At 49.2% G+C, this 25,987-nt stretch overlaps 1 protein-coding gene across 2 annotated transcripts in view; it reads right to left on the bottom strand.

Annotated features, from left to right (window-relative positions):
- ZNF777 (zinc finger protein 777) overlaps window positions 1-25,287 on the bottom strand; it is a 28,711-nt gene extending 3,424 nt beyond the window's left edge. The window contains exons 1-5 of one of the 2 annotated variants that reach the window (XM_064575789.1): window positions 25,050-25,287; window positions 19,301-20,152; window positions 18,029-18,155; window positions 15,608-15,721; window positions 1,164-1,415 (exon numbers count right to left, since the gene is read on the bottom strand). In XM_064575789.1, coding sequence (XP_064431859.1) covers window positions 1,164-1,415; window positions 15,608-15,721; window positions 18,029-18,155; window positions 19,301-20,137 — 1,330 coding nt within the window. In that variant the 5' untranslated portion in view covers window positions 20,138-20,152; window positions 25,050-25,287. Of the gene's footprint in view, window positions 1-1,163; window positions 1,416-15,607; window positions 15,722-18,028; window positions 18,156-19,300; window positions 20,153-24,287; window positions 24,456-25,049 lie in introns of those variants that run through there. The other variant, XM_045864095.3, reaches the window with a different exon arrangement.
- Window positions 25,288-25,987: the final 700 nt, after the last annotated feature.

Here is a 25,987-nt window from a genome sequence, read left to right as displayed (position 1 = left end):
GGAATATCATGCGGTTATTTAAAAGCAAGGGGTTAGATCCACATCTTTTGACCAAGAAAGATGTCCGTGATATTTTACGAAGCGCGAAAAGGCCAATTGCAAAGGGATTCTCTACAGGCAAAATGAAAAAATGTAAAAAATCATCAGCACAATACTTTTAAAAACCTAGTAAATAAAATGGATGTGGATACATTTCTAAGTACAAGTAGTATAGAAACTGCTATGATAGTTATTGGCTCTTTGGCACAGAAGTAAAACATCTAAACAAAAAACCAAAACCTAAGTGTGTTCCTTAAAAATTTGGCAGAATTCACTTAATTCCTATCTTATACATTATTTTCAGAATATAGAAAAAAAGAGAAAAAGCTGCCCAGTTCACCTTCATAAGTTGAGTATAATCTTATTTCCAAAACTAGACGAGGATGATTCAAGAAGGGATCAGGCTGATTTCATTTATGAATATAGTTGAAAAGCCCCTGAATAAATAGCAGCTCACTAAGTTTCATGGTGTATGTAAAAAGTGCACCAGATGACAAGGTCGGGCTTTTCAGCATTAGACAATCAGGCACAAAAGATGTCCTGAGATCAGGCTGCTGAGAGGCCACTTCCTCACTGTTCCTGAACTCACGAGGAGCCAAGAGTGTGCAGAAGGGTGACCCAGAGGTTTTATAATTAAACACAAGTGATGGCTAGATCATCCCAGGAAGAGACAGCACCGTCCGTTATTTTCCAAAACATGCTTGGCTAGGGCTGAGATCTCTGGGTCATTGAAGCTTCTGGTGTGACCTAGGAACTATCAAGAACACAGCAGAGATGGAAGTTCTGGCCTCACCACAATGGCATGACCTTGGGTAATTTATTTGACCTTCTCTGCCTGTAGACGGAGGGAGTTGGAGAGGTGATCTCTGAGATCCCTTCGGACCTACATCTGACCTCGTCTTTGGCTGTAATACCTTCTTCCTAGCCTGGAGACTGATTCTTACAAATCCAGAGGCAGGAAACCTGTCCCCGAGGCCGTGCCTGGGGTTGTCACACCTGTCAACCCATCGAGGTCAAACAAGCCTCTCTGAAGGGAAGCCCAGCTTTCCCACAAGGCAGGGGCCCGTCTGCAGGCCTCATTCATGGTGGCGGCTCCCCCCCAGCCCGCACCCCCTCTAACTGACCTGTGCCGTTTCGCTGCTGCACCAGCATCTGTTTGAGCTCGCTGAACTCACTGGAGCCTTCTGTGGACTCCTCCAACGTATTCTCCTGTTCCTGCATGTCCAGGTCTGGCTGCTCACCACACGGGTCTCCCAGCTCCGAGTCCTGAAAGCCGTGCTCTTCCACCTGCCCCATGAGGGGCTCCGGCGTCTCCAGACTCTCGGAGCCCTCGTCGTTGGTCTGCACCTCGATCTTGATCACGATCCCGTCGTGTGCTGCGAAGGTAGGGAGGGGTTGGGGGGAGAGGACAGAAGAACCCAGAACACGTTCATTGCATGAGGTTTTTGCAGCCTGGGATTTACATTTCAAAAATTCTCATTTTAGAGACCACGAGGAAAGATAATGTGGGGTTGAGTGAGCAGACACAGAAGTTTCTGGACATCCTATAGCCTTGAACATCAGTACCAACCGCAGTAAAGTTAAAATAGATGTGGAGTTTGTATTCCATGACCCCCACAATTTTAAAAATAGTATTGTCAGGGTTGTTTTTTTGCTTTTTGTTTTTTGAACAAATGAGATCTTAATTCCCTTTCCTGGGTCAGGCCAGTCAAAGTCAACAGATAGTTTCCCTCCCTCACAGTCAAGTTGAATAATGAAAAGGGTCATCACCTCCTCACCGTGCACACCTTTTGAGCCCAGCCCCCCGGGGTCCTATGCGGACAGACCAGACACCCCCGAGCCCCCTCCCGGCCCCCAGTTACACACACACACACACACACACACACACACACACACACACACGCAGGCACTTGGAGCTCTCAGCTTTGTTTTTAAACAGCATCTGATTACACACGTTGCCCTTTTTTTTTTTTTTAATTTGCCAATAGATCTGCAGGTAATTTCGAATGTCCACACACACACGGGCATCATTTTGCATAAGTGGGATTTAGCACATAATCTTTTAGTGTGGTATTTTTCCTCTTTTGATTTGCCTTCCTCCTCCCCTCCCTTCCCATGTCACAGCTGCGACCTCCCCAGGTTACCCCTGTAAGTAACCTAGCAGTTTTCTCTACACTTACGTAGGTATTTATGGCAACACATTTATGTTTCTCTGTTTTTATTTTCTGGCCATTATTGGTTTAAAAAAAAAATTGGCATATACATAGTCCTCTCCATTCCTTTTCTCCCTCAGATGTCTTGCAGAAATCCCCTGAAAGCAATTTCTGTAGAGTCACCGCCTTCGTCCTAAGTGCTGCAGGCAGCCCGGGGCCAGGCCAGCCGCATGTTCAGCCCTTCCCCCTCCGAGGAACGTGTGGTTTTTTTTGTTTTGCCTGATGAACTATCCCGCAATCACAGGTGGATTTACATGTCCCACTATAAAACAGGGGTTTGATTTCCATGCGAGACCCCGGCGTGGGGCTGCAGAGTCAAAGGTGTGGTTATTTTTAATCTGATAGATGTCATCAGGTTGCTTTTGAACAAGGCTGTGACAATTCGTATTTCTACCAGCCCTGCGGGAGCACAGCCTCTTCCCCACCTCCCTGCCAGAGACTGACACCACTGCTCTTTCATATTTTCCTCGGTCAGATGGGTGTAAATTGATGATTTTCTGATACTTTAATCCCACTTTCCCGACCAGGGTCATCTGAATATCGTTGTCTTTTCCTTATTGGCTTTTTCAAGTTGATTCCGTATGAACTGTGTTCTGTTCTTGTCAAACTGGTAAGAGTCCTTTGGTTCCTGTGCTAAAGATAACCCGTTTTCTCTTATCAGCATTTCAGACAGGCCCCAAATCTAGCGTTTGTCTGTTGACTCTGTGCCATCTCTTATCAGACCGCTTTCTTCAAGTCTTCCCATGGTCACACACGTCCCTCTGTCTTTTATGGCTTCTGGGTTTTCTTAATTAAGAGGGTCTCCTCTGCTCCTGGATGGTTCATAGGGTCTCCTGGAGTTTACTTCAAGGTTTTCATTGCTTTATTATTTACATTTAGGTCTTTGCTCCATCTGAAATTTATTTTTATTTGTGTAGCGTGTGAGGTAGGGGTTCAGCTTTACTTTCTTCCCCTATGGAGAGAGCTGTGCCAGCAGAAACTCCCTCCCAGCTTGAAAATCATGTTGTTAATTAAGGAAATTATAGATGTGTAATGCATCAACAGATGCATTTATTCCTTCATTTAATTCATTTATTCAGTGGTTACTTATCGAGCACCAACTAGGTGCGATGGGGTATTCTAATGACGTGGGATACATCGGTGCACATAACAGAGCTCCCAACCCCCATACACCTTACCCAAGGCAAGAAACATAATAAATTATATGGGATGCCAGAAGGTGGTAAGTGCTGTGGAAAGAGAGAAGACACTGGGAACCTGGTAAACAAAGCCAAGAGTCCGTGCCCCTGGGAAGCCTCCCCGCTGTTAACCACACCCACTCGTGATCCCCAAGCTAAAAGCCGGGAAACCAGACCTACCCAGTAGGCCGGCAGCTGATGCCCCGGGACTCAAAACTGGGTTCTCTCTGGTGCCCGGCAATCCTTTCATTCTCGTCTGAGCAGCCAACCAATCTCCTGCCAGCCGTGTGGAGCAGCAGAATAGAAAGCAGCTGTGACGGTCCCCGACGCCTCGGGGCCACAGCCTTAAACCCAGACCGTGCCTGCCTTCCCCCACAACCAAGTCTCCAAAACCTCCTCCTCCTATTCTCGGTCTCACAACAAAGATGAAGTCACCCACCCTCACATCCTTGCCTCGCTCCTGCTCTAGCTCTAAGTCACCCGCTGACTCCCCCTTTGTCTCCCACCTGGGGAGACGGTGACTGCTCGCTGCCTGAGCCCCGCTGCGTTCCTGGGGCCACCACGCACCCCCAGCGGCACTGGCTTCTCGCTCTGCAACCCTTGTCTCTGCGCTAGAGCCACGAGCACGACCGTGACCCCAGCATCAGAAAAATACCTTCCCTGACTTCACGAACTCCTGAAAATATTTTGCCTGCCTCCTCCCTAAAGCAGTTTTTAAAAACTAAGCACCCCTTTGCACTTTTTTGAATAAACATATAAAATGCTTCAGTAACTGCAAAAGATGTCATTTCTGGAGTACTGTAAATATTGATGGTTTAAAATAAACTCCTCCGTCACTCTTGAATGTCGCCAGTGGGATCTGAGAACGCCGGCAATTTTCAACCCACCATTATTCACTTAAAAAATACATGAACAAGTTCTTCTTTGATAGTTGAAATTTTTATATCATTCCTTTTCACCTTGAACTTCTATTTCCATTCCCACTTTGCCCACAGAATTTTATCCCAGTAGAACATATATTTATGCTTCGAAGCCTTTTACTGATCTCCTCGTCTACCACTCTGCCACAAAAATGTGTATGTAAATTGAAAGATTAATTTTGCTTTCATTTCTAATAACCACGGGGCTCTAAGTGTTGACTGTTTTCCTGGCTTAAGTTATCCTTCGTTATTATTACTGTACAATGATACACAGTTACTCAAGATAGAAAACTAAAAACTTGTTGGAAATGGCTCTTACAAGGATGGGGAGGAATTTTTTTCCCCCAATTAGTTTGCTTATCTGAGAATGAATATTCTTATTACTTGATTTAAGAGTTCAGAATAAAATCTGTTCCTATCTTTCATTTTCATAAACACAAGCATTGGCAAAGCTCATTTACATAGATATATAGATGGGCTGGCAGGAGCTTTGTTATAGAATCATCACTTGATTCTCCGAATTTGCTCTGAATTATAATGCTGTGAAAGCACATGGTTAATAGATCATCAAAAATTGTTTCTAATGACCTATTAGCTGACAACTTAATTAGGTTCTCTTTCAATTTTGTTGAAAGCAAAGTATTGCGAGTGATCTAACTTGCAAAAGAATTTGCCATCCAGGCCCCAGGGCGCCGCACTTGTGGTCCTGTGCCCCTCCGTTCTGGACTGTCTCTGTAATCCAGAGGGCTTCCTATACTTCCGAGAAATGCTCCCTCAGGAGATGGGGACAGGTGAGGGGTGTGGTTGATGAGGACCAGCATGGCAGGGGCTGCATGTGCTGTGTGCTCTCACTGATGAGATTTATGAATGAGACAGATCGACGAAGGACTTCCCGAGCCCTCAAAGCCTCTATGCCACGTCCCTCTTGGGAAGTCTCCTTGAACCCCCGGGGCATTGGTACTCTAGCTCCAAGACCACTGCCTTCAGTACCCGCCCCTCCCTCACGACCTCGCTCGGCCAAACCTCCGATGCTCTCCGCCGCCCAACGGAACTGTGCTTCCCTCTAGGGCGTTTACTTCTTCTCCCTTTGGGAGGTGCTGTGTTTACACATATTCGCGCCTCTCCTCCATTTGTCAGACAGTTGGGAAACCAGTGGGCTCCTACCAAAAAGGGTTCCCCACCCTAAACAACTTTTGAAAGAGTACTGACAACCAGATTGCATTTATAAGCAGTCATTTGTTCTCCCATTAAAAAAGTTAAAGACACGTACATTGCAGGAATATAGGCTATGATCAAAGGGAGAATTTCAAGCCAGTGGGGAAAAGTTTTAAATAAATGGAATGGGAATGAATGGAGTCGGGGACAACTGCTTTCGCAACAAGAAAACAGTCTTCACATTAAAATAAATCACTGATGAAACAACAGTTTAGACACAAATAATGAAATCATACTAGTATTAGAAAAAAACAGCTTCTTTCCTTCTCTCTCTCTCTCTTTACAACCGGGAGCTGAGGAACAGGCTATTCCTAGCCCCCTGGGACTTCAGATCTGGAGGCATTGGCCGGTCGCAGCAGACATTACATGTGCCCAACACATACCAACTCTCATTTTTAGGTGTATATTTTTTTGCAAGAATTCCTGTAGTTTTGCCTTGACATTGTCTGGTGACAAGGAACTGATTTAATTTGTGCTTGGTTTGTGATCTCTGCAATTATGTTTCTTCCTGAGAACTCTTGCAAGATGGGGAAAAAAAAATCAACCCTACAAATTGTTTCCAAATGTATTGTGTGTTTGTGAGCACTACATTTAATAGTTAATGAAGCTGATATAATGTTATATTTGCAGACACTTAGTGAAAATACTTAACTATTTGTGTTTTGCAATTTTTTTTTTTTGTTTTCTGGAGCAAGAAATATTTTATTTCAGATTTCAAATATTTTTAGAGGTTTTTAAAAACCTCATAGGCCCAAGACCTGTAATGACATTTACTGAATAAAAGGGGCTAAGTAAGTATTTCTATGCTTAATATGAAACCCAGACACCATAAAGAAAGTTATGGGTAAATCTGAATACATAGAAACTTAAAACTGATAAAATCTGAACATACAAAAATTTAAAATATCCATACCACACACACAAATACTAAATACAGAGGTAAACCATATATTCAAAAATATATCCGCATACATAGGAAAAGAGCTAATATCCTTAACTTAAAAAAAATTTTTTTTAAAGATTTTATTTTTGTGAGAGAGAGAGAGAGAGAGAGAGCAAGCATGCACACCCACGTCCCAGGACCCTGGGATCATGATCTGAGCCGAAGGCAGATGCTTAACGAACTGAGCCACCCAGGCACCCCATATCCTTAACTTTTTTTTTTTTTTAATTTTTATTTATTTATTTGACAGAGAGAGACACAGCGAAAGAGGGAACACAAGCAGGGGGAGAGGGAGAGGGAGAAGCAGACTTCCAGCTGAGCAAGGAGCCCGATGCGGGGCTCGATCCCAGGACCCTGGGATCATGATCTGAACCGAAGGCAGATGCTTAACTAACTGAGCCACCCAGGCACCCCTATCCTTAACTTTTAAAAAGCTTTACAAATCGATAATAAAATGATGAATAATCCAAAAGGACAATGTTCAGAAGATAATTCATAAAATAAGACATCCTGGTGCTCAATAAAGGTATGAAAATAGGCTCAACATCACTTTTACAGAAGCTGAATGAAAGCATCAAAATACTGTCTTTTCTACCCATCACTTCGGCAAATAATAAAAAGACAATACCTACTATCGGCATGGGTATGAGGAAAGAGGTAGTCTCACGTTTGTGTATAAACTGGAGGTGTGTTAACTGGCACAATTGTTTTGAGGGACATTTAAAATATGTATCAAATTTTTAATTCTTTTTTTTTTTAAGATTTTATTTATTTGAGAGAGAGAGAATGAGAGACAGAGAACATGAGAGGGAGGAGGGTCAGAGGGAGAAGCAGACTCCCCGCCGAGCAGGGAGCCCGATGCGGGACTCGATCCCGGGACTCCAGGATCTTGACCTGAGCCGAAGGCAGTCGCTTATCCAACTGAGCCACCCAGGCGCCCATGTATCAGATTTTTAAATGGGTATATCCTTTGACCCAGAAAGTCTATTTGCTTTTTTTTTTTTTTTTAGATTTGATTTATTTATTTGAGAGAGAGAGCAGGGGGAGTGACAGAGGGAGAGTCTCAAGCAAACTCTGCACTGAGCGGGGAGCCTGACTCAGGGCTTGATCCCAGGAGCCTGGGATCATGACCTGAGCTGAAGGCAGACGCTTAATGACTGAGCCACCCGGGCGCCCCCATATATAACTTTTTAAAAAAGATTTTAAAAATTGGGGCACCTGGTTGGCTCAGTCCGAAGAGCAAGTGACTCTTGATCTCAGGGTCCTGAGTTTGAGCCCCAGGTTGGGTGTAGAGATTACATAAACAAACTTAAAAAAAATAAAGAATAAAACACTTAAAAATGCATTAAGAAAGACTTTAAAAATTAATATGCCAAAAGCTTTAAAAATCTAGCAGAAAGTACAGCCATAAGGATGTTGTAAAGCCAAGTCAACCATGATTTCTCTGCTTTGAGCTGGTGAAGAAGGTTAATGTGGCAACACTGGGTTTTTCTTTCCAGAAAAACTAAAGTTTCATCAGCATAATTCAAAAAGAATAAATGCAGACAGAGTGAAAGCCCCATATAATTCTCTTCAGTGTATTCCTTCCAATTTATGTGCTTGAGACTCTCCCTCTGTCCCTCTCCCCGCTCATAATCTCTCTCCCTCTCTCTCTGAAATAAATAAAATCTTTAAAAAAGTTATATATGCACACAGCCTGAGGGTTAGTTTCTCAAAACTTGTTTTTATTTTTATTTATATTTTTAAATAAACATTTATTTTGAAATATTTTTAGAGTTACAGAGGAACTGCAAAATTAGTACAGAGGAATTGCTTTTGTAACATCAATTTAAGCCTGCTGTGGTCTCCTTGGATTTATTTTATCATTTTAGGATAATGAAAAATAAGTTCAGGTAATGAAGCTAATCCTCCTCTTAGTGATAAATTTGAAAGCGAACCTTGACACAGAAACTTTACTCTGTCATTAATATCCATGGTATTGTTTTTACATGGAAGTTTTTTAACATTACGAAAGCTTTAACATTTTTCAAAACTTGTTTTTAAAAAGCTCTCCTCCACTCCCCACCTATATTTCCTGCTCCCCAGAGGCAACACTTCAATTCTTCGAGCTAATTCTTCTGTTATTTCCCTTCATATCTCTAAGGAACACACTCCTATTGCTACTCCTTGAATTTTTTTTTTTAAGATTTTGTCAGAGAGAGAGCAGACATGCGTATGTGCACATGGGGAGGGGCAGAGGGAGAAGCAGGCTCCCTGTTGAGCAGTGAGCCCGATGTGGGGCTCGATCCCAGGACCCTGGGATCATGACCTGAGCCGAAGGCAGATGCTTACTTAACCAACTGAGCCACCCAGGAGTCCCTTGAATTTTCAATGTAAACATCACCTGATGACTTCCAAGAGCTGGAGGTGAGTACCATCTCTCCCCATCCAGACAAATCTTTTCCAAATCCCTGATCCTTCCAGTTTAGTTTGCAATTCTGTTTGGATGAATATTGGGCATTTACATTATTAGATTACATAAATGTTATGTAACATTGAACGGTGGAGTATACTACAGCTATTTTCTTTTTTTTTTTTTAAAGATTTTATTTATTTATTTGAGACAGAGAGAATGAGAGAGAGAGAGCACATAAGAGGGGGGAGGGTCAGAGGGAGAAGCAGGCTCCCCGCCGAGCAGGGAGCCTGATGCGGGACTCGATCCCGGGACTCCAGGATCATGACCTGAGCCGAAAGCAGTCGCTTAACCAACTGAGCCACCCAGGCGCCCGACTACAGTTATTTTCTATGTCTGTGTCTTTTGCTTTCCCTGGAGTTTATAACTTTTTCCTTGGCTTAGCTTACTGTTTTCATTAAGTCAGCTCCAAACTCCCCGACGTCTTCTATAAGTCTCTCCTCAAAACATTCGGACATAATGGGTATTTCTCAATTTCATCGACTTGAAGAAAAATTTTTACAACCTTCTGATGTGCTCCAGTCTGCACTGATTGCCTCCAGGTGCACAGCTGTCTTCTCGGGATCCCACAGCATCCCGGGCATCCCCCTTACCTCTCTTCTGTTGGAGCTCCTAACATCTCTCTTGGTGTACTTCCTCATTTCAGCAAAGTGCCTCCCCCAGTTGGAGGAAGGGTGCACAGGAGACCTTGAAAATGTTTTGATTTCATCTCTCACATTTAATTAGAATTGTCTGGCTGATACAAAACTCTAGGACGGTTGGAAAATATGTTCCAATTTTGAAATTTAGGTAATTTTAAAGGTATTGCCCTACTGTCTTCTTCCAATATCGTTGGAAAGTCCAAAGCCATCCTAATTCTTGTTCCTTTCTATGAACCTTTTTTTTTTTTTTTTCCCCCTTTCTGGAGACTTGTAGGATCGTTTTGGCCTCAGTTGCCCGGAAATTTCTTGCTGGAAGTATCTAAGGCATGAGTCTGTTTTCATCCATTGTTCTGGACAGTTGCTGGGCTCTTTCAATCTGGAAAACCACGTCTTTCAGTACTGGGAATTTTCCTTGAATTATTTCATTGCTAATTCCCTCCTCCCTATTTTTGCTATGCTTTTGTGTGTGTGTGTGTGTGATGTTCCTAATATCTGGATGTTGACTTCCATCCTTTACTTTTTTTCTTTAAGATTTTATTTATTTATTTGACAGAGAGAGACACAGTGAGAGAGGGAACACAAGCAGGGGGAGTGGGAGAGGGAGAAGCAGACTCCCTGCCGAGCAGGAAGCCCAATGTGGGGCTCGATCCCAGGACCCTAGGATTATGACCTGAGCCAAAAGCAGATGCTTAACCCACTGAGCCACCCAGGCACCGCAATAAGCATTATACTTTTGTGTCATGGATGTATTCACTTATTTTATCTCCTTAAGGAATGTGAAATACATATATGTTATATATATTACATAACTATATATAAATATATACATATGTATTTAAACATGGTTTTTTAAATCTCTCTGCATGATCTGTTTCTCTGAAATTTATTTTTTCTGCTTTCTTTTCCTTTGGTCTCTCTATATTAGAGGCTTTTCCCAAATGTCTGTGGTCTTGGTTATCTATAATTAAAAGTAGAATACTCAAAAGAGATTGAAAGTTTGGTGCCTTTAAGTAGGGCTTGCTATGATGCGTTTCCCAACAGGATGGCTTGGCTGAGTCATTTCCTGGGGAGATCCCTTGGGCTGGTCCCCAAAGTCTCCAGGCAAGACTCGTCCAGTATGCTGCCTGGGGGTTTCATCCTGGATGTCCACATTGCTTGGGAGCCAGGTTAGGGAGGAAGGCTGCAGATCTCAGTATCTGCATGTCATGTTTCACTTACTGTCTTGTAGTCGGCATGGTGCCCCACCCTCCACTGTGCCCGGTGTCCACCTTCAGACATCGTTTTGTTCATCTTCTCCAGAGAAGAAGCCTTGGCTGTCCACCAGGGCTGGGAGAGGCAGATGCCGGCTGAGGGATTGAGGGAGGCCGCGGAGGGGAGGTGAAAGATGTCTGACCCATCCTCTGTTTTTAAGCCCACCTTTGCCCCCATCTCCAGAGATACCTAGAGTCTCCGGTACTGCTCATTCCCGAGTCTGGAGTAGGGAATGGGGGTGGAGTGCAGATCGAGTTTCTTTTCTGCTTTCCCCAGTATCAGTTTTGGATGTAGCTTTCTAAATCAGTGATCATCCAGCCATCTGCTCTTGGGCTTCCAGAACGTACTTGCTGTTGTCTCCTTGTTCATTCCTTAAAAAGCCCCTTCACTCTTGCTTTAGAAGGATTCTGGGAGGCAGGAGTAAACACATGTTCAACCTGCCATCTTTAACTCGAAGCCTTTCTTCATGCGTTGTTTTTGTTTGTTTGTTTTTTAATTATTTTTACTGAATAAGAAGTAATACTTGAGAATATTTCTATAAAGCATAAAGAAATATGATTTCGTTATGTTTCCATTCAATTTTTTTTTCCTATCATTTGTTTACATCACGGACTTGATGTTACATTTCCATTTTCCATTTCTACATCATTCACTTCCTCTATCGACTGGATCACCACGATCAGCTTCACGCCAGCGTTAGCAATCCCCATCTGAGGCAAACACAGCTGCCCCCCCAGCTACCGCCCCATATTTCCACTCCCCACTCACAGCTAAACCTGAAACAGCTGATGACAGGTGCTGCCTCCCTCCCCCCCCATTCCCCCCCTCAGCCCGCTCCAACGGGCTTCCACCCCACGCACCACCAGTACTTCTCCTGCCGAGGTCACTGGTGTTGCCCAGCTGCACATCCCGTGGACACGTCGGTCTTCGCCTTACTAAACCACACTGCAGGATTCAGCATGGCTGACCACACTCCCTCCTTCTGGAAACACTCTTCTCTTGACGTACTATCTTAATTTCGCACGCTCTACCGCCTGAGCCAGCCAGGTGCCCCAACTCTTCTCGTCTTGCTACCCTTCTGACCACTCCTTCCACTTCCTCTGCTTCCTCCTTCCTTCTTCAAATCCTACAATAGTGGTTCTCGGCCCTGGCTGTACATGAAAATCATCTTGGAACCGTTTTAAAGACTACCAATGCCTGGGCCCCTACCCAGACCACTATATTCCAAATCTGCTCTAAAAGTCAGGGCTCCCAAGGGCATGGCCTGTGCTCTTTCCCTTCTCCCTCTCCGGACCGGGTCTATGCTACCAATGCCCAGATGTCTGTCTCTAGCTCGGATCTTGGTCGGTTTTTAACTCTATTCAGCCGCTTTCTCAACACTGGAGCTCCCCCAGGGGCCTCCAGCCCGACCTGTTCTCGTCATCTCTCCAGGTCCGCACCTCCTGCGGTCCTCCACCTCCCCCAGCACTTCACTGCGCTCACAAGATGGGGAACCTCCCTGTCAACACCGCCCATCGCAGGTCCTTCCAAGCCTCCACTGCCAAAACCGGTCCCTGGGGATACCCACCTCTCTCCTGGCCTTGCCACGTCGTCTGCCTGGACTACAAAGTCTCCAACTAGTCTCCCAGCTTCCAGACTTTCTTCCCGCCAGTGAGTTCTCCTCAGGGCACCTGGAACTCCTATTTGCCCTTTAGGTTCCCACTAAAAACACCACTTCCTCAAAGAGGCCTTTTCTGCTGTCCTAGCTCAGTGAAGTCCTCCATGCTGTGTCTCTCACAGGCCTGGATGCTCGCCTTCATAGCACTACCACCCCCCTTACTGTAATATTGTATGTGCGTGTTGGGGGGGGTTAGTTATTACTGTCGGTCTCTTGACATAGTACCTGGTACAAAAAAAAACAAACCCTGATGGGTTGCCTGGGTGGCTCAGTTGCTTAAGTGTCTGCCTTCGGCTTGGGTCATGATCCCGGAGTCCTGGGATTGAGTCCCGCTTCAGGCTCCTCAGTGGGGAGCCTGCTTCTCCCTCTCCTTCTGCCCCTCCTCCCCACTCATGTTCTTGCTCTCTCTCAAATAAATAAATAAAATTTTTAAATAAAGCAAAAACAAAAATCCTGATGACCTAAATAATAAACATACAAATGAAACATACGGTATAAAAGCTTCATTGATGATTTTAGCGGCTGTGTAAGAATTTATCACAATGTAATATAGGATCTGTCCATCTTAATCCATCGTTTGGATTCTTTTCCATGCTACAGACTCTCAGAAAGGAAAGGAAATTCTTAGGTCAAGTATATGAACGTTTTAAATATTTAAAACACATTTTAAGACTAAAAAATATCAAACTGCTTTTCAAAAAGACTGAGATCTTGGATTTCAGCCATGCCTTCTGGTTTGTTTTTACTCTCTGCTAATTTGTTCGGTGAAAATGGGACCTGGCTTCCCCAGACCTCCATTACCCCCCTTCGAGGGCCATGAATGGGAGCCCCTGCTCTAAGTGTTCTGAGAGCAGGGTCAATATCGGAATCATTTTTGGATCTCCTTGCCCTTAGGGATCCAAACCATAAATAATAGTTGATTGACTACATTCACTTAGCGAGTTCATAAAATTGTCACGTTCAGTGTACTTGGAACTATGAGAACTCTCAGTTTGCGAGGCTGTTCCCTGTCGGTATCGTAGCAGAGCTGGTTCTGCAGCCACCTTCTACGAAGATGCGAGAGCTCTGGGGCTCAGATAAGGGCCGATTCACAGAACAATCCTGCTCTCCAGCGCCAGGGCCCCTGGCCTCAAACGGAGGGGCGAGCTCACGACCAGCCCCGTGTGGCGGGGGCCCCTGTGCTCCCCGTGCTCCCCTCCGTCCGGGCTCTGAGCGGCTGGAGATGGTCCATGGAGCAAATGCACATTCCAGCCACACAAGGCAGCCTCTGGGGGGCTGCCGCTTCCCACAGCCGCTCAGGCCGCGGACATGCGTGTGCCGGGAGGAACCCGGCCCGAGGCAGAGTAGGCTGAGGTTATTTGCTTTTGATTCTGTGGGAGGCCCGTCTGCGAGGAGGCTGTGAACAAGCAGACAGAGGAAGGGGACGGATGCTGTGGTCCCAGCGTGCAGGAGACGATGCGTGAGGAGCAGCACCTAGGCCACAGAACCCCACTGGGACATTAGGCTGGATTTTAGGGTATTTACCGTGAACCACTCGCCCAGATTCTCAGTCTCTGCCTCCCAGGCCTGCTTCCTTATTTTTCTTCTTTTAAAGATCTTATTTATTTATTTGAGAGAGAGAGAATGAGAGACAGAGAGCATGAGAGGGAGGAGGGTCAGAGGGAGAAGCAGACTCCCCACTGAGCAAGGAGCCCGATGCGGGACTCGATCCAGGGACTCCCGGATCATGACCTGAGCTGAAGGCAGTCGCTCAACCAACTGAGCCACCCAGGTGCCCCCTGCTTCCTTATTTCTTCTGCTTTGAATCTCTCTCTTCTTCCCACCTGACCCTTGTTTTTGGCTGTGGCCACTCAAACCTTGTGGACAAAAGGACCTTCTGCCACATGTCATTCTTTGTCCCCAAGTTCCCAGTCTCACCTGCTTTTAAATCACCTTTTTTGTCTCCAGAATGAACTCAGATCAGCCTCTACCCTCAATTTAAATCTCTAGGAAGGAAGGATACTGGATTGCTCTGCGAGATGCCAGCATTTATTTTTCCAGAGGCTTCTGTCTCTTCTGTCAGTTACAGCTCTCAATCCACGGGGCTGACATTACTCTAGATGTTTCTGGACCTCCTGCTAGGAGCCAGTTGATAGGTCCCAGAACCAATGACATTACTTCATAACAAGACCTGGCCTTTGGCTCCTGTGAGTTCTCCAGCTAGATTATCCTTTTTCAAAAGATAGGATCACCCATGATGTCTGGCTGCAAAGGACAAGGATCGGCTTCCACCACAGAGCTTCAAGGTAGATGATTCAAGTCCAAAGGCAATTCCAAAGCAGGAGCTCCACAAACAGACCACGCACAAGAGCACCCGCAGGGCAAGCACGTGGGCTACTGACGTGGGGCTGGCGAGGGACGACACCCACGCAGAATGACACCAGCTAGTGTTTACTGGGCTGTCGGTACAGCCCCGTCACCCCATCAGCCCTAGAGACTAGGACCAGTCCTATCTTAGAGATGGGGAAAATAAGCTTCCCAAAAGGCTGAGTCAACCAAAATCATACCGCCAGTGAGCTGAGAAGCCGGGATTCAAGTGCAGGCGCCTGACCCTGGGGTCTGCACTTGAGACACATGCCTTTCTGCTGCCTCTGTCAAACCGCCCCGTCCAGACACTGTTCTGCACATCGCACAACATTTCACGTCAAGTCTATCTGTCCCTATCCCTCCACTGACCAGCTGCAGGAGCAGGGGTGAGGCCCTTCTCTGGAGAGCTCCACGAGGCACCATCACTAGCACCCTGACAAGTGACCACTTTTCCTTCAGTTCCGGTTTTGTTTCCTGCCAAGAGTGAGGTGACACCTGGTCATGTCAGAAACTGTGCAAGATGATGAACCCAATGGCACTCTTATTTCTCAGCCACTTGGGCCACTGTGTGTTGGCGGGGGGCAGTCAAGGAGGCGTCAGGCAGGTCCCAGCACCTGCAGGCCTCCTTCCTGCACACAGCTTGCTAACACAGCCCTCGGGGGTCTACTGTGGATTGCAACACCCCAGGCTGGGCCTCCTGAGGGCCGAAAGATCTAGAAGGCAGAGCTCTGGGCCACCGAGTAGCCACTCACCAGCACTGGGATCTGCAGGCGTCTCGCCTTCCTCAGAGTCCTCCTGCTCCTGCATGGTTGGCCTCTCCCCACGCTCCATCTGCGACATGAGGTCTGGTTTGGAAATTGCATAGTCTGGGCAGAAGGAAGGAAATAAGACATACTATGTGGTGAGGTCACACTGGATGCTGTAAAGGTGTCATCTGTGCAAGTGGGACACGAAGAGGAGCCACCCGACCAGTGGCAGTGTTGGAAAAGAAGTGGGCCAAGCTCCCAGCCCTCTTCCTTCGGGACCCTGCTGTGTGTGGGTCTGTGGGTGCGCGCATGCGTGTGGGGGCGGGGCCCGCGTGCGTGTCTGCATCGACCTCGGCCTCCCACGCGGGGGGGAGAAGCAGCAGGGCCACCTGCCCACCAGCGGGAACTGACCCTCCGTCACTCACGGGTTGCCAATGGCTGCACACGGGAGACTTGAAATTTTATAGAGTAAAAAACGAATCCTGATAAAATCCAGAAGCTAAAAAACTGAATACTTATAGTGTCCCTCACATTTAAAAAAGCTTAAAGCTCTTTGGAAATAAAGTTACCCGCTGAAGAAACTCGGAGGAAACACGCACGTGGGCGCCCAGGCACGGGTCATGTCAGAAACTCCCCAAGATGATGAACCCAATGGCACTCTTATTTCTCAGCCACTTGGGCCACTGTGTGTTGGCGGGGGGCGGTCAAGGAGGCGTTAGGCAGGTCCCAGCACCTGCAGGCCTCCTTCCTGCACACAGCTTGCTAACACAGCCCTCGGGGGTCCACTGTGGATTGCAACACCCCAGGCTGGGCCTCCTGGGGGCCGAAAGGTCTAGAAGGCAGAGCTTGTATGTAAATGGTTAACATCCATTATTGTATCTAAGGAGCCTCTACAATTAGTAAAAAATAAAAAAGCAAATATAAATAGGTAATTCATAGAAGAAATGCAAATGGCCAGTAAACACAGGAAAAGATGCACAAGTTCACTAATCATCAAAAAATACATATGAAAATAATGAGGCGTCATTTTTCACCCATCAGGAAAGACAAATATTTCAAACAGAAGAACATCAGTTCGGGCCCGGGCATGGAGAGACGGCGCTGCCGTGCCCTGGGGCGTGAACGTCCACAGCCTTCTGGAGGAAGTGGCCGTGATATCGTCAGTGTGCGTCCTCTTCGCTCGGCAGACCTCCTTGGAAGCCGTCCTCCTGAAACGCTCGTGCAAGCGCACACAGATGCACAAGGCTGATCACGGCCCTCGGTAACAGGCAGGAGTCGGGGTCAGCGTGCTGCTCAGTAACAGCAGAAAGGTCAAATGCCCAGTGGCTCATCTGGAATGCCGCACCATCCTTCTGAGCAGGCTGACCTGTGCAGACGTGGAAGGCTGTCTAGGGCCTACCCTTTGGGAGAGTAAGTGACCAACCCCATCTGTGCAAGCCACAGACGGCGTGTGCACAAGTGTGTATGTTTGCATGTGCACAAAATAAGGAAAAAAGAATGCAGACCGAAGGGTTCATGGTGGTTACCTCTGGGGGCAGTACTGGTGGGAGGGTGGGCATTGCTCTTTATTCCATAAATCTAAATTTTCACAATTACGTATATACTTTAAAAAGAAAAGAAAAAATGAGTTAAAAAGAAAAAGTTGCCTTAATGGGGAGGTATGTGTATATTCAATGAACAATTCTAGCAAGAATCAAAGTTTCTACGCAACTTGCATACGTAAATGTTTTTCTAACTTTTTTTGTGTGCCCAAAGAGTTCCCCATACCAGACAGAAGGATACACATAAAACTAAAGTATATTTCCCAGGTTTTCCTCCTTAAATACTCTTATTAAATGAAAACAACAAGAAAGCACAGACTTTGGGGGAAGAGAGTCCTCAGTGAGATTGTTGTGACTCGCTGGTGGGACCCAGCATGAGCATCAAACTCCTGGGTCACAGCCTCCTCTCTGCACGGTGGAGACAACACTCCGGGGGACCATCCAACAGTGACAGTGCTCAGTCATTTGCATGGGCGAAGGGGAACGAGCACTCACACCTGTCTCAGCACCTTCACGGGAGAGGCGGAGGATTAAATAACTTGATTCTCGTAAAGCCCTTCACACTCTGCTTTGTAATTGTTTGCTGAACAAACTCATTAAATATATACATACAGGGCCAGGGGGGAAATAATGTAGAGGTGAGACCCTGCCGTCTGTCTTCTTCCTGCCTGTCCCCAAGGCTTCTCAGCAGAGCTGCGCTGTCGACGAGCTGTCCTCATCTCTGCTGCCTGGGGGCATTTGTTCTAACTGGTTGTGTGCTCTAAAATTCGGTTTTCCTCGTTTCTGATTATTGGTAGGACTGGAGTTCAGAACTCCCAACGTTTTCAAATGAACCTCAGGCTAGTGTCAAGGAAGCCCCCCCAGCATGGGTGAACCTTCTCCTTACCCATAGAAACCAGAGACTCGTAGTTGCCCCGCATCACGTTCTTGTAGAGCTCCTTCTGCCACTCGGACAGGTTCCCCCACTCCTGCTCGGAGAAGTGGACGGCGACATCGTCGAAGGTGACAGGGACCTGAAACCACACAAGCTCAGCTTGGACCAACTGGATGGCAGTTACAGGCCCTCAGTTGCCAAATCCCAAGGCAACAAATGGCTCTAAGCCCCGGCCCCTGGCTCAAACACCTCTTCTTAGGACTGCAGTGGGAAAGGCCCAAAGGCACAGTGGTGGGTGTTCACCACGGACCTCTTTAGAAATCTGGCCTGACTTCAGCCACTGTCCTGGCCCCCACAGAGAAGGGCCTTGTTTTGTCTAGTCTGTTTTCTAATGGGATTATCCTTGCTGCTATAAAGCATGGTCTGTAGACCAGCAGCAATGACACCAGGGAATTTGCTAGAAATGCAGACCCCCAGGCCCCAATCTTAGACCCACTAAATCAGAGTCTGCATTTAGTAAGATTGCCACGCTAACATTTGAGAAGGGCTGGCCTAGAGAATAAAGTCCAAGTCTCGTCCCTACATAAGGCTGTGTACGGGGACAAGACACAAAAGAACAGAAAGAAAACCAGTCCACATTCAAGTTCTTTTAGGATCTTCTGGGAAATAATATTAAAACCTAACTATTCTCTCGTTTTTTAGGATACCGCTTGAAACCACATTTTTACTGGCATTAACATAATTTGTAAGTCAACTGATAAAACTGTGGAGCAGGACAGAGCCCCGGAACCTTCCACCAAGGTCTCCGTCCACCTTCACAGTGAACCGCTAAGTCACTCTTCTTGTGAACTGAACACCCTTCCAAACTGACCATCCCTGATCACTAAGAGGGCTTTACCAAGAGGACAAATCATGTGATTTTGGCCTATCTTGTGCTTGGTGAAGAGATGTTGGTATCACTGTATTTGTTTCTTTTTTTTATTTTTTTAAAGATTTTATTTATTTATTTGACAGAGAGAGACCCAGCGAGAGAGGGAACACAAGCAGGGGGAGTGGGAGAGGGAGAAGCAGGCTTCCCGCGGAGCAGGGAGCCCGATGCGGGGCTCGATCCCAGGACCCTGGGATCATGACCTGAGCCGAAGGCAGACGCTTAATGACTGAGCCACCCAGGCGCCCCTATTTGTTTCCTTCTTAACCAGCTCTTCTTCCTTCTTTATATGAAATTCCTAAACCACATGCCAATTCAGATCCCTCCCCAGGAAGCCCCAGTTGGGATAGCTTTACCTTGGGAACCTCTCCATTGCTGCCTGGGGGCAGGCGCAGGATCCAGAAATTTCGGTTTTTCAGCAGGTTCTCCATGTTCTCCAGCCGCCTCTGCAGCAGCCCGTACTCCTGCAGCAGGGTCCCCAGCACGACCCACTTGCTCTCCAGGTGGTTTGCGAACTCCACGGCTGTCTTCTCGCAGTCCGCCAGCTTCTTCTCGGCCGTCCCCGTCCGCCCCTCCAGGGTCAGAAGCCGCATGGCCTGGGCCTCCAGTTTTCTCTCCACCGCTTGGACGGCAGCCCACACGGCCAAGCGGGTGATCTCCGCCGTAGGGAGTGGTGTGTCCTTCTGGGCTGCAGAAGAGATCTGGAAGGGAGTGTCTTTTTGGGAAACGGGGCTCTGAAGCAGGGGGTCCATGTCAGTCTCCGGAACTGTGGGGGAAAGGGTGAGGGGGTCTTTCTCAGGAACTTCCGGCGAGTGGAGTGGGGCTTCTTGGTGGGGGGTGGAGTGGGAGAGAAGTGATATTTCTTGTTCAGCAGCAGCTGGGGGTGGATACTGGGTCTCTTCCTGGGAAGTCATGGGACCCTGGAGATGAGTCTCTTGCTCAGAAGCGGCAGGATACAGGAGTGAGGGTCCCTTCTGGAGAACATGCGGCATTCGGCCAGAGGTCTCTAGCTTGGGAGTCTGGGGTAGGGAGCCTTGTTGGGGAATGGGGGGAGACGAAGAAGGAATCTCTCTGGGGGGAAGAACACGGGATTGGAACAGAGTTTCTCGGGGGAGTCCAGCAGGGGCCTGATGCGGAGTTTCTTCTTGCAGAACACTGGGGAATGACGGAGGTGATGAGCGTTGGGTCTCCATGTCCAGCTGCTGGACCTGTGTTCAAGGAAAGAAAGGACAGGATTGAAGGCCACAGGCTCCAGCTGGCAAAGTAAATGCCAAAGATAGGCACCCACCTAAAAAGGGTTGCAGGTTTACCGGCAATAAGATACATTGCATGGACTTGAGTCTCTTCTTAAGAACCTAGCGCTGATTTAGACATCAATTACAAAACTATTATTAACAACAAAGAAAAGGTGGCCATGCCACCTTCCGCGTTGGTAGAACCATCTCTTTCTTCATAACATGCATCTCCCAGGGACCACCCAGGACTAGGAGTGGACGAGAGGGGAAAGCATACCAGCTTCGGCTCTCAGTCCTGTCCACGCTGACGGCGGTCGGCTTACTGGGCCTCTCCGTTCTCAGTATCCTCACCCATAACACAAAGACAGTACCTAACACGCCTGCCACCTCACTGAGTCTGAGCATTGAGCATCAAATAAGACTTCGTAAAACGAAGGAGCAGAATTTTGTCAGTGCCGGGCACTGTTACTACCCCAAGACTCCCAGCAAGGCGGGAGGCAACTCTGGTGGGGCCAGCACTGTTAAAGGACTTCCCTCGACGGTGAACTTGACATCTGGCCCCACTGCTCCTGCTTGTGTCAGCAGGCAGTCCCAGTGCCCCATCTTTCCCTCATGTCCCCCAGTGGCGAGGACACACAAATACCTTCAGTTTCCCAGACTCTGATAAAAGCTGAATTGTGGCCTTATCAGTACAATTTCTCAGAGTATGTATATAGTGAGACATGTTGCATGGACCCAGCCCCTCCTGGAGAGGCTGAATGGGCTTCTGGGCATTCCAGGCTGCCTTCTGCTTCCCCAGAGAGAGGAGAGACCCTGCCTGAGCCAGGCTAGGGGACGGCAATTTGCCCCTTGTACGGGAGCCAAAGTCCTCAGGGCAGATGGTCCACTGAGGTAGGTGTGCGCTGTGGTCTGAGTTCCTCCTTGTGGTTTGTGAGGCGGGCGATGAGGAGCAAAGGCCTGGAGGGACTGGAAATGGAGCGGAAGTCGCCAGTTCTGTGACTCACGTCAACACTGGCAGGGGGATGAGAACCAAATAAAGACTGATTCCTTTGAGGATTTTCATTATTTATTCTCTCCCTGTTCCCCACCTTGCCACATTCATGTTGAGAGAATTCTTGTGTCACCAGGAAGGTGAAGCAAAGGTCTGAGTGGCCAGTTCTGGGTTTACTTATCCAGACAATCAATAGCTTTATTGGAACTGAACTGAAGTTCTTCTATAACATGTTTGTCCATTTGCTCATAATCTTCCTTCAGAGAATCTGTTGAATGACCCATCACTGTGCCATGTACAAGTGATCTTTAATATAACTTGAAATTCCCATTCTCTCTGTTTGAAAGGAAGCATCTCCCTGGGGTCCAGTCTGACATATAGTATGTGCTCAGTGAATGTCTGCTGAATGAACGAACAGTAGAAATTATTGGGTCACGGGAAAAAAAAATGTTAGGATGAAGAATGACGTGCCTTCGGTCATCTACCAGAGCCATCTAAACCTATTTATATCTCCTATCGCTTTCTTTCCTTTATTTGTTCATTCATTCACTTACGAGGGCCTTCACTGAGACAACACCACACTCTGAGGCCAAGAATTGAAAACCGAAGGCCTGTTCAGGCGGAATGTTCTTGAGGTAGTATGATCCAATAGCTCTGTAGCTAACCAGATGTGAGAGCTAATTAGTCAGATAACAGCTAACAGTTAGTCAGCATTTATCGTGCGCCATGAACTGTGTTAAGCATTTTAAAGGGTTATCTCACATCATCCTCAGGAAGCCCTATGAAATGCCTTCGACTCAGGTCATGATCTCAGGGTCCCGGGATCGAGTCCCGCATCGGGCTCCCTGCTCAGCAGGGAGCCTGCTTCTCCCTCTGCCTGCAGCTTCCTCTGCTTGTGCTCTGTCTCTCTGTCTCTCAAATAAATACAATCTTAAAAAAAAAAATAGGGACTCTGAAAACTGTTACCCACACTTAGCGTATGAAGAAACCGAGGCTTGGAGAGGCCAAGCCAACCAACTTGCCCAAGGTCACAAAGCGGGCTGGCTGCAGAGCCCCTGGCCGTCAGCGGGCACTGTAGGATGCCTCCGGGCCTCATCTGTCAACTGAGGCAGCAGGTCAGGTAAGTGCTCTGAATCCTTTCTACCTCTAAAATTCAGAGGCCTGGAGATTAAACAAAGACCTGTGGGAGGTTCTATGGTGGGGAAGGCCCTGTCCATAAAGACATTTCAGGGACCCCTTTGAAAACCTGATGAAAGTTGTGGATTCTCTCCCTCAAAAAAACAAAAACAAAAACAAAAAAACCACATGTGGGCGTGCATACAAAATTCTGCAAACGCTTTCAAGGGGTTCACAGACCCCTAAGCCTGAAGACTCGTCAACAACTAAGCTACCTCTCTTCACAGGTGAGGGCAGAGAGGACATAAGAGCCTCAGACGCAGGGAAAATGACTAGCAAAATGCAACACAATAGACACATTATGGCCCTGTCCTTGGAGGGGGATTAGGGTATTTGCCTACAACTAATAGGAAGAAGGGAAAAATCCCCAGGGGCCAAGTTAGTCTCCCTGAGTAATACAGGGGTTTAACTAAAACAATGAAGAAAAAAAAAAAAGCTCCAGTACAGTACCAAAAGCCAGCAGAGTAAGATACCTTTACCAACTAGTCTAATCAGAGCTCAAAGGAAAGTACCATTTCTTTGCTATTACTAGATTGGCTCTCTCCACTTCCAGATTTGGAGGACTGTAGAGGGATGAGGGGGCCACAGGAACACACCCCTCCTCTACCCCCAAATTAAAGCCCCTTGCTATAATGTCCTCCGTACCAGTAAACTGCGGCTCAATTTTACCCTAAGCATCAAGAGAGTGATGGAGCTGTAAATACAGTATCTAAGATTAATAAGCCTGCATTCTCAAACTGTTGTGGGCAGAGGGAGGATTCTGGACTGTGTATCACAGGATTTAAATGACCCTCCCTACCTCACGCATCCCAAGTGGATGGGGTCTCCAGGACTCATGCACCTTAGCAGAAAAAATACATAACCATCCATATCAACTTATAAAAAAAGAAAGCCATGCCATTTTCTTGTATGACCCAGTGTGATTAACTCAGAATTATATACCATTCAGGGGCCCTGGAGACCGAAGCCCAGAGGTAGGCATTTTTAAATCTCCATTTTATTTTATTTTTCCAAGAGATGATTATTATTTTTGTTGAACCGGGAGGCTCTTTAGAAAGCATATATCCCGACCCCCTCCTGTACACAGCAGTAAACTGAGGCTCACAGGCGCTGACCCCCATGCAGCAATCCTGCTCTCCAGCACAAGCCACTGCATCTCAAAGAGCAGGTCTGCGGGGAGAGCTTAGTGCCGATTTTTAATAATGGCCCACTAAACAGGACCATCGGCCACTAAGCCCTTAGGAGCTCGCTCCCCAGACCCCATCCGTCTGGACACCCAAAATTTGGCAGGGGGGCCCTCCAGAGGAAAGGGGCTGGAGGCCCAGGCGCCCGAGCCCGAGGGTCACCTGTTCCCCACGACGCAGCCGCTGGGCTGGGCGCTGCCCAGCCTCTCGCCCCGCCGTCACCTCCCCCCCGACGGGCCGCGTCCACCGCGCGCCGGGCCAGGCCCTTAACCCAGGGGAGGCCGCCGCCAGAGCCGCCCCGTCCCCGTCCAGGCCCGCAGCCCAGGAAGGCTGGTGTTTCTGGGGACGCGGGCACCGGGCCACGGATGATTCGCTACGTGACCTTGGGGCAGGCCGGGCAGGTCGCCGCCAGGTGTCCGTGCCTCAGTGTCTCCGCTCTGCGAAATGGGGAGAGCCGCGTCAGCGCCGCGCTCCGGCCGCGGGAGGCTCGGCGGGGGCGAGCTCTGCGGAAACCGTGCGGCGGCAACCCCGACGGACGCAGCGCCCGCTCCGCAGCGAGCGAGGGGCGCCGTCCCCGGGCGCCCACCTCCCGGCCCGCGAGCGTGCCAGGCCCCGGCGTCCCCGCAGCCTCGCCCGGACGGCGGCCGGATCCTCGGGCCCGCTCCCATCCCGCAGCACCCCCCTCTCCCGTTAAGGGGCGCGCGAGCCCTCCGGCCCCCCCCTCCGCCCCCCACGTCGCGGCGTTTCCGTCCCTTACCGAGACCCCAGGCCGGGCCGCCGAGCCCGGGACGCGCAGGCCGTCCCCCGGGCCCCGAGTCCGCGCGTCCGTGCGCGCGCGGGCCGCCCTCACCGGAGCCGGGGCCGCCTCGGCCATGGCCGTGCGCTGTCCGGCCCGGGCCGGAGTCGCCGCCGCCGCCGCCGCCGCCGCCGCCGCCGCGCGGCCCCGCGCAGGCCGGCCCCCGGCCTCTCCGCAGGCGGCGCCCGCCCGGCCCTGCCTTCCCCGCCCGGGCTCGCGCGGCCGTCGGGCCCGGCCTGCTCAGGGCGGGCGGGGACGGAGCGGCCGAGCCGGGCGGCGGCGTCGGAGCGGGGCGCGCGGCGGTGCGGGCGGCCGGGCGGCTGTGCCCCGGCCGCGAGCTGGGCCCCGGCCCTCAGCACCGGCCCCCGGCCCGCGCGCGGCCCCTGTGCGGCCGCGGCTGCGACCCCGGCTCCGGCCCCGGCCCCGGCTGCGAGCTGCGCTGCCGTCCCGGCGCCTCTTCAGCAGGGGAGCTGCACAGCAGCTGCCATGTTGATACAAACTGCATCCTGGGAGGCATGTCCCTCTCAGGCCGTTTAAAGAGAAACACTCCGAGGCTCGTCGGAGGCTGCAGGAACCCAGACAGCTCCATCTACAGCCGGTAGGAGCGAACAGTGTCGAGCGAGCCGCCGGGCGGCGACGGACACGCCCTGAGCCCCGGGCCGGCCCGTCGTGGAGCCCGGGCCGACCCGCTCGGCCTCCCGCCCAGGCCCCCCGGCCTCTCACCTGGGGTCCTCGCCGCCCCGGGCCGCCCCGGGCGAGACCCGGAGGCGGGAGCGCCGAGCCCGAGCAGCCGCGCGCAGCCAAGGCGACGTGCGGGGGTCTGGAGGCGGCTTGATTGGCTCCGACAGCCTTGCTCCCGCCGGATCCCCCTGCTCCTCTCAAACCCAGAACCCGGGTCGTTCCCTTTCAAAACCTGCGCTCACAAAGGGATCTAAGAAACCGTCACACCAAAGAAAGCCCGAGTTCATGTGACCAGCTCTGTGCAGTCCGGGTTCCTGGGAAGCGGGCTGTGGTTCCAAGGGTAGCAAGGGGGTTGGGTGCTTTTGTGAAATGCCCGAGTGTTGTTTTCGACATGAAAGGACACAGTTCCGAGAATCATAGAGTGCTAGGGCTGGAAGGGGCCGGGCCCGTCATTTGGGAGGAAACTGAGGCCGGGTGGGAAGGGACTTGTTTACCCCAAGTTGCAGTTCCAGTCCCTGTGGGAATGCTCTTTCTAACCTTGAGGGATACCCCAAAAGAAATGGTAGAGCTTAGAGTTGGCGGCTCCCTTTCCTGGACAGGTTCACTTATACACATATTTGTGGAATACCTACCAGGTGGCAAGAACTAGAAAGGAAATGGGGGGGGGGGGCGGTGGAAGGAAGAAAGAAAGAAAGTATAGACAGGCCTCCTGGGTACAAGAGCCGAAAACCCAGCTGGAACTAACTTGGGGCGGGGAGGGGGGGCGGAGAAAAGTAGACTATCTTTGTTCACCTAACGGGACCCCAGGGAGGCCAGGGGTGGAACTGCCTTAGAAGGCAAGAGGAGCAGGACTCCGTATGCTGTCAGCTCCGATGTCTCTTTAAAAAGGGAAAGTTATGGGTACAGATAAGGCCAGCGCCAATCCATTTCCTTCCCTTCCCAGAGGTTGGAGATCCCACCTCTGTCCTGGCGCATTTCCT

The sequence above is a fragment of the Mirounga angustirostris genome, unplaced genomic scaffold, assembly GCF_029215605.1.
Source record: "Mirounga angustirostris isolate CCGP_5_RB_7025 unplaced genomic scaffold, mMirAng1.0.hap1 SCAF_12, whole genome shotgun sequence".
NCBI lineage: Eukaryota > Metazoa > Chordata > Mammalia > Carnivora > Phocidae > Mirounga > Mirounga angustirostris.
This window is presented reverse-complemented; position numbering and strand designations above follow the sequence as displayed.